Source organism: Enhydra lutris, unplaced genomic scaffold (assembly GCF_002288905.1).
Source record: "Enhydra lutris kenyoni isolate GAN:26980312 unplaced genomic scaffold, ASM228890v2 scaffoldscaffold1, whole genome shotgun sequence".
Classification (NCBI taxonomy): Eukaryota; Metazoa; Chordata; class Mammalia; order Carnivora; family Mustelidae; genus Enhydra; species Enhydra lutris.
This window is the reverse complement of record NW_019154085.1, coordinates 72,189,672-72,197,848: the sequence shown is the minus strand read 5'-3', so window position 1 is coordinate 72,197,848 and position 8,177 is coordinate 72,189,672. Positions and strand designations below refer to the sequence as shown.

Genomic DNA, 8,177 nt, shown 5'->3' with positions numbered 1-8,177 from the left:
CTAGTATAGCGCCAGTGCCTGCTCGCGCAGGACCACGCGCTTCTTTTTCATACGCCGGTTCTGGAACCAGATTTTGACCTGCTGGTCGCTGAGGTTCAGCCTGTTGGACAATTCCTTGCGCTTCTGGCGGTTGATGAATTCGTTGAGGAGGAATTCGTTCTCCAGCTCCGCAATCTGCTGCTTGGTGTAGGGTTTCCGCTTCTTGCGGGTCCTCCCTGGGGCCGCCCCCCACGGCAGGCCTGCAACACAGCCCCAACCCAAGTCAGCCCGGCCGGCCGCTCCTTGTAGCCTGCCCGCCCTCCGCGGCTCCCTCCCCCTACACACTCTCCCCTGCACCCCACCTCCCAACCCAGCCTAAACTGGCCCAGGGAGCATGGCCACCGTTTACCGTCGGGCAGCGAAGGTCGCAGGCAAGGGGCGACGCTCGCCGCCTGCACTGTCATGTTCAAGTTGAGCGGGCCCTTGGCGTCGTCCTTGAAGCCGGCAGCGCAGGGGGTCCCCTCAAGTAGGGTTGCAGAGCCCGCTGCCGCACGGCCCACACCAGCGTAGTCGTACTTGGCCGCTTTGAGAGCAGCGGCCGCTGGTGCCAGGCTAGACTCGGGGACGAAGGGCGGCCGCGCACGGCCACGGTCCTCCGGCCCAGCAGCCACATCGGGCGCATAAAACTTGGCGGGCTCTTCGGGTCCGTCCTTGGCGCCCAGGGGCTGCAGGCCGAGCGGCCCGGAACCAGCCAGGTAGGGCTGCGAGAAGCTGCCGAAAGCGGTGGCACCGGCAGGCTGCGCTGGGGCGCAGGGGGCGGGCGTGGTGGCCCAGGGCAGCGCGCCTCGCGGGTATGAGATGGGGGGGAGTGCGGCCAAGTGGCCGCCATTCGGCCGCAGGTTGGAGAAGTAGAAGGAATCAGGCGACTGCAGATTCAGAAGCGAGCCCACATAGCCCGCTCTGTAGAGACTGCGCTCACACATCTCCAACAAAGGGCTTCGGCTGCGCTTGCAGCAGTATTTAGTTACAACCGGGAATAAGCCGACAGGCTCAGACGATTGGACGAAACTTTGCCTGCAGGTTCTTCAAAGCCGGTCATTTCAGCACCGCCTACATCCCCCCGACCCGTTTCCCCCCCTTCAGGGTATTATGATAACACCCGCAATATTGGATGGCAAAGGCCGAGGCTGCCAGGCAGAGCCAAGGAACGTTGAGCAAAGGTGAAACCACTGGGAGTTCCCAGGTTCATCTTCAGGAGCTGGGGACATTGGGTGCCTTTGCCTGAGTGTCCCTTGGGATCCTTATTGGTCTTGATTAGCTTTGAACTCCCTTCTTCCACTGGATGCCTGGGCCGGGCTTGCTTCCACCAGCGTTAAGTTGCAGCTCAGGCCTTTTCCAGTACTGTGCACCTCTAGGCTTGCAAGGAGAGCCCATGGTGTGGTGGGGCTACCAGCTCTGTCCCTAGGCCTGAGCAATGCTTCTCAAATGCCGATTCCTCCCTGCCCTGTCCCTCTGGAGAGGATTCTGCCCTAGTGGTCTAGCAGCGAAGACCCACACACTGCCTGAGCCCGGCACAGTCCAAGAAATTGGCTGATGGAAGAGAAATGAAGCATAAACTCTGCCCAAGTTTGGCTCCCAGGAAGGTGGTTTCACACCAGTTCTGGTGTGCTTCTCCATGGCCAAGCCCTCTGCTCCCAGGGAAGTTGAGGCCATCCATGTCCATGGAGAATGCTGGCCAGGGAAGGGGCAGCTGCATTGGCCAATTGTGGCCAAAGGCTACATTCCTTTTATTGCCTGGAGTCACCTTGGTGACTACATCCTGCCAACCAGAACTCCAAGCTGTTCAACTCTGCAGCAGGCAGATCAAGATGAGCTCCCCCGACCTGATGTGGAAGGACAGAAGAGCCAGAGTCATTCGGCTGGGAACAGCGGGGCCCACCGAGGAAGCAGGCTGGCGGCGTTCCTCGGCTCAGTGCCTCCAAGGCGGCTGGCGGGTTCGGGGTTCTGGCGAACAGGGATGCGTCGGGGCCGCTCTCCCTCGCTGGGAGCAATGCGGCCGCCCCCCTCCGCAGGCCCTCCAATTTAGTTTGGCCAGAGGGCTATGGGTCCTCCTCTCCTGCCTGGGTCCCGAGAACCCCAGCGACCGCGTGACTGGAGCCCGCCCCAACCTGCAGCCCGCCTCGCCGGTCCCAGAGCCAAGCTGGAATTGGTTAGACCGCCCGCTCCGGCACGGAGACCACACAGGCGCCGCCGGAGGGCAAGGCTGACCACCGCGCTGCGTCTTTATTGTGTGAGTCATGGCGACCGATTGGGCGGCTCTGGGGAACGCAGTCGGTCTCTTCCTCCCGCTCTAGGGCGGGGGCAGGGGGTGGGCATGGGGATGTCCCGGACTCTTCAGGGTTCTGTCAGAGTTTCTTTAGGAGTTCAGACTGAGAGACAACTGCGCTCCCGGTCCTTTCGAGGGGTGTGGGGTGGGGTGGGTGGGTGGTGTAGGCATAAGCTGCAACCTCAGTTCCTAAGGACTTAGGGGATCCAAGCTCTCATTTTGGGAGACTCTCCCTGTTTTCCAGGAGCCACAGCCTCCCCAGGCCCGAAACTCCAGCTCCAGGGATCCCTGCAGTCTCATCTCCTCCTGTCTCAGCATACAGTGATGCGCCGGTATTTCCAGGTTCAGGGGTGTCTTCTCCGGACCGTTAGGCATCCGCACAGCTGCGCTTTACCCCTAGGGACTAAAGATATAAAGGGACTAAGTGAGAAACAGAAAGACTAGAATAACTAGACTCCCTCCATTTCTCCTTGGCTCAGAATGGTGGCGCAGCCGCCCTACCTTATCTCTTGGATTTATAATTTCCGAGGTCCAGCAAGCAAAGTTGTACGCTGGGATCTGGGAGCTGGAGACTGCGCCGAGGGGCGGGGTGGGCGGGGTGGCGGGAGGGAAGGGCAGGAGGCTTGGCGGGTGAGCTAGGGAAAGGGAGAGGATTTGGCCAGGGAGCTAAACGGAGAGCTCTGCCAATGCCGCCGACCGCCCAGGAGATGGCGAGCGAGCTCCACGCCTGGCGACCGGCCGCCGCACGGTCAAGATCAACAGTGAAGGGCGGCACAGCCGGCCTGGGGTCGCCAGCCCGTGCGGTCACGGCCCGCTGCCAGGCTCCGCCAAGAGTCTCGGAAAGCCGGAGATCGTGGCAGGAAGGCCGGGCGGGACAGCGGAGTCAGAGGCACCTAGCAGGCTGCCAGACACGGGGAAGCGTCGCGGCCGCCTCTTTGTCTGGCGGTGCGTCCCGGCTGCAGAGCGTCCTTCGGCTCTTGACTCACGCGGAGACGCGCGGGCCTCTAGTCTCCACCAGTGGCGCTCAAAACCTGCCGCGTTTCGGAGGCGCTCTCCCTGCGGCCTCTCAGTTTCCACCCGAAGGAGAGGCCTCTCTCCGAAGCTCCCTTCGCCCTGGCTCCCCGCAGGCCTCCCTTCCAGCGCTTCGGCCACCTACCGGCCCCTCAACTCCCACCTCAATTTGGAATATAAAAGGAATGCATATAAATAGCAAAGTCATCATCTGTTATTGATTTAGCCATCAATTCAAATTCCACCGGAGAGCATCTGAGCCGTTTTAATCTTCAGCAAACCTCCCATTTCTCTTGGGCGGAGGGAAACTGACCTGCACACTACAGATGAAAGGAAAACCTCGAGGCGATCCCCCCATCCGACAGGAAACCTTCGAAACCTAGGAATGGAGTGCGGCCCTGGAGTCTGGCATTTACCGAAAAAGGAGGGAAAACAGGCCGGTTTCACATGAAAGCACATCTTGCGAGGAAAACAGAGAAAATGTTAGAAACTCTTCCTGAGAGTGGAGGGTCGGGGTCCATGTGTCCCCATTTTCAGGGGTTATTTCTTCTCCAGTTTGAGTCATAGTCCGTTCTCTCTCTCTCCCTCTCCCCCTGTCTCTCTCTGTCAGTTCAGATGAAGTTGGCGGCCCTCAGCCAACCATCGGTCCAAGATATGAAAGAAATCAAGCCGGGCCAGAGAAAACGAAAGTAGCTTTGGACCGTGGGGCTCTGCGCCTTCTCTGGCAGATCCGTAAGGGAACCCTCCCGCTAGAAGAGTTTACATATTGTGTGAAGTTTTAAACATCTGTATTTAACTTACATTCCAAAAAGTTAGCAACCACTAAATCGATTTGTGTCCCGGCGCTAACAAAAATGAGGCACCCAGTTCCTCAGCGGCCGTTTCCCGGAGTGGCAAAAAGGCCTCAAAAAGAAAGTTCATAGTGCCTAAAAATTGCGACTAGAGGTTTAGGGTGTATAATTATAGTTTCAGTCCTCAAATGCTGTTTGGAGCCTGCTCAGAGAAGGCGATAAAGGATCAGCTTGAAATGTTTCTTTTTCAATTGCCAAATATGGATATGTCTAATTTCAAGACCTTCCAAGAGTAGATATTTACAACAGCCTTTCTAGGAAGAACACCTTCAAGCGAGCACAATTACCTATAACCAGACACAAACATACGTATTGATTAAAAAAAAAAACAAAACTATTTGAATAAGGTGGTAATATTCAAAGAGAAGGAAAATTTTTATTGGAGATTTTTTTTGTCTGGCAAAAAATACCATTTCAGACACCACAAATTATATTCTCATTTAAAGACATCACTACTTATGATAAAGGCACAGGGAAAAGGGCAGAGAGGGGTGGCAGAAATGGAATGGAGGTTTCAGAGAGCAGAACTGGGGTTGAGTGTCCATCTATAGAGAACATCGTAATGTTCAAGACAACTAGATTTTATAATAAATAAGAGCACAAGAGGTAACACAAGCTTGGAAAAAGAAAACAAATATATAAAGACACAGAAGAAACAAGAGAGTTCTGTTTATTTGCATCTCCCTAGGAATTAAAAAATGATTTTTAAATGCCTGCAGCACTGCACACATAGCTCACAGACATCACATCTACAAAAATAATCTCTCAGTTGTATAAATATGCAGCACTTCAAAAGTAGTTATTTATCATCACTTTCAGAAACAGTTTTTTTTTTTCAAAAATATTGAACTATAGAGCTCCACATTTTTCGTATTTGTTAGATGTTTTAAAACTCCACGAGAGGCTCAATACATTTGTTCAGACAGTCGAGTTCTTCACTGGGTTCTGGGTAAAAGTTCCCACCCCTGGTCACACTGATTCAGTCTCTTTCAGGGGACTGAGGAGATCACCTCATTTCTAGTCCCACAGATCCAAGGTCAAGGAGGAAGTGTGCATTTATATCATCCACGGATCACTGTCACACTTGCAGCCATTTAAATATCTGCATCTAGAGCTGGGGAAATGAAGGCATCCATGAGGACACATTATTTTCAAATTAAAGATTATAAGAGCACAAATCGACAGGGCATACTAAACACATAGAACTACAACAGCAAGTGAAAGATCCGAAGTAGGAAAGATTGTCTTCATTCCAATATCGATACAAACTCTATTTAATAAGGTAGCTGCTTTTAAAGCTATCACAGTACCTCCAGCTGCCTGCTTTTAGACTTTCCCGGTGACCCAAGAGCACTGTCTGCCCAGAGCTGTTTCCACTTGCCTCAGGGTGACTGCTGAGAGCTAATGATTAAATTGCCCAATCACATGACGGATATAAATGACTGCAGATCAGTTCTACCCTAATAGATTACGAAGATAATCAGTGCTGGAAACAGGCATATGAAGTGATTTAAGAAAATAAAACCCTAAAATCATAATGGCACTTCTGAAATTCTTTGGGGGGGATTATTAAAAAATACTTCAAGTCCTTTATACTGGCCTGGAGGGAGAAACAGAACATTAAAAACATCATAAAAAAAAAAAACCTAGACAAGAACAAAATCAATAATAAACAAGTAAGAAACAGAACTACAAAGTCAGGTTGGGCAGCAAAAGGTTTTGGAGCCAGATAAGGGAAAGAGAGAAAAACAATTCACAAAATTTGCCATCATTGGCAGGGAGATGGGGGGAAATTAAATACATATTCAAGTCTTTCCGAAGGTCTTTTGGAGACAACTGAAAGCATTTAAACTCTCTTTGGCCAATCTGGTCCACATCAGGAGACAGTGTCTTTGAGCTTGGAGACGATTTTCTTGTCTTTCACTCTTCGGTTCTGAAACCAAATGGTCACTTGTCTCTCGGATAGGTTCGTGGCAGCCGAGATCCGCCGCCGCTTGTCCTTGTTAATGAACTTGTTAATGGCATACTCGTTCTCCAGTTCTTTGAGCTGCAGTTTGGTGTAGGGTACCCTCTTCTTCCTCCCCCGACGGTAGACACACATATCTGGCTGATTTAGAGCCACATCCCCTGGTGTAAAAAACAGCATGAAAAAAATTAGACCAGGGATTCTGGAGCACCACTGGGGGCTGTGTGTGTATGTTTGGAAGGGGTATGGGAAATAAAGAAAACCAGGCTGTTTGCATTTTATTATTATTTACACAGACATGTTATTTACACATTATTAAAGAAAGATATTTACACTTCAAAGTGAAGGCCATTTGATGGACCATCATGGTTTCTCAAACCATCATCTTAACAAGCCTTCAATTTTATGGCATTGTTATTGGAGACAGTTATAAGGATAGTCTCTGCAAATGTCTGTTGCACACATACAAACATACACAGACCTAAAAAAAAAAATCCAGGGTTTTTGTTCAAGCTTTGATTTCTTGTGTTCCTGTGTTTGGAGTTTGCGAGCTCTTAGAAGCTTTAGTGGTGACCCTAGGAGAGTCATATCCTTCAAAAGTGGGACCCAACTGTTTGACACTTCTTCGGGGAGGAGGAGCCAAGGCCTGAGCAAAGGGCACGCAAAGACCCTCAACTGTGGGAGAAAAACAGGCTTATGCCGGCACAGGAGAAGAAAAGGGATGTGAGGGGGACCGTTTAAGTCAAAGGAGAAATTTACAATTTTCAGGCAAACCACAGGAACTGTTTCATCAGGTTAACCTTGGCTGGGCAAGGGGCACAAGCGCAGCTTCCAAGTAGGGACCTACACGCCTGGTGCTTTCTTTCCCTTCTCTCTCTCTTCCCTCCCCCCACTCCTTCCCTCTAGGCTTCCCCGTCCACACACCCCCCACCCCGCCCCATCCCAACGCTCCTACCTGGAAAGGATGATTTCCAAAAGTGGGAGCCCTGTGGCTGGTCCTTAGCGCAGTACACCTGGCTGTTCCACCCGTTGGCCAGCGTCCAGGACTGGTAGCCCTCCATGGAGATGTACGCCTCATGCCGAGGCTCCCCGGAACCGAAGGTAGACACCATGTCGATGTAGCCAGGCACATGCTGGTAGGGGCTCGTGTAGCCCTGGTAGAAGGACACCTCCTTGGCTCTGGCGGGCACCTCGTTGGCTGGTACGCTGCTGCTTGCCAGGCCCGACACGTCCATGTACTTCTCCACCGGGAAGCCTCCCAGCGAGGCGTGCGGCGACGACTTGAGAGCGTTTTGCTGCAAGCCCACTCCGTGTGACATGCGGCAGCTGTAGTAGCCGTTGCCGAAGTGGTAGCCGTAGCCCAGAGCTGGGGCGCCCGGCGGCGCTGCAGCGGCCGCGCCGGGCGCCGGACACTCTTTGGCCGAGGGAGCCTCCGGACGCGCTGCGACCACAGCCGAAGATGACGACGACGAGGCGGAGCCCGCACGCTCAGAGGTCCCGGGGTATGCGAAGCCCGAGGCCGCCGCCGCCGCCGCCGCGGCCGCCGCGGCCGCCGCCGCCGCGCGTCCGGAGTGTGTCCCGGCGAATACTGGCGCCGAGAGGAAGCCGCGACACTGGCCCGGCGCCGCCGCCGCCGCCACAGACGAAGAGGAGGAGGAGGCTGGGGCCGCTCCGGCGGCCCCACCGTCCGCCCGCAGCCCGTCCATGTCCCAGCTCCCCGCGCGGCTCATGGCCCGGCCTGGCCCGGCCCCGGCCCCGGCCCGGGCCCCGCGCAGGACACCATGGCGCGGCGCGCTTCCTCCCTCCTCTCCTTTCTCTCTCGTTCTCTCGCTCCCGCCCTCTTCCTCTCGCCCTCTCTCCCTCTGCGAGCCTCCCGCCTCCCGCCCGCCCGCCCTCCAACAGGTTAGCTCATCGCGGGACGTTTATAAAAACGAAGTTCAGGTTGGGAGGGGGCCTGGGCCGGTCGGGGGGCCTCCTCCCTCCCCGAGGGCTCCCGCTCGGGGCCGCGCCATTGGCTGCGCGGGGCCACGTGGGGGTGGGGGCG

At 54.5% G+C, this 8,177-nt stretch overlaps 2 protein-coding genes across 2 annotated transcripts; both read right to left on the bottom strand.

Moving 5' to 3' along the window:
* Positions 1 to 962, bottom strand: LOC111145839 (homeobox D12). Its single transcript, XM_022501107.1, has 2 exons — positions 389 to 962; positions 1 to 239 (listed from the first exon to the last, which is right to left on the bottom strand). The coding sequence occupies exons 1-2, from the start codon at positions 960 to 962 to the stop codon at positions 1 to 3; spliced, it is 813 nt and encodes a 270-aa protein (XP_022356815.1).
* A 5,081-nt stretch (positions 963 to 6,043) lies between these two features.
* Positions 6,044 to 7,863, bottom strand: LOC111145407 (homeobox D13). The gene is made up of 2 exons (XM_022500287.1): positions 7,089 to 7,863; positions 6,044 to 6,294 (listed from the first exon to the last, which is right to left on the bottom strand). Exons 1-2 carry the CDS (start codon positions 7,861 to 7,863, stop codon positions 6,044 to 6,046), a joined length of 1,026 nt encoding a protein of 341 aa, XP_022355995.1.
* Positions 7,864 to 8,177: the final 314 nt, after the last annotated feature.

What these genes read in the sequence shown, in the direction of transcription:
- LOC111145839 (XM_022501107.1), bottom strand. Translation starts at nt 962, where the DNA reads ATGTGTGAGCGCAGTCTCTACAGAGCGGGCTATGTGGGCTCGCTTCTG. An exon ending in GCGACCTTCGCTGCCCGACG is followed by an intron (nt 240 to 388) that starts GTAAACGGTGGC and finishes GCTGTGTTGCAG; the next exon opens with GCCTGCCGTGGGGGGCGGCC.
- LOC111145407 (XM_022500287.1), bottom strand. Translation starts at nt 7,863, where the DNA reads ATGAGCCGCGCGGGGAGCTGGGACATGGACGGGCTGCGGGCGGACGGT. An exon ending in TTGGAAATCATCCTTTCCAG is followed by an intron (nt 6,295 to 7,088) that starts GTAGGAGCGTTG and finishes TTTTTACACCAG; the next exon opens with GGGATGTGGCTCTAAATCAG.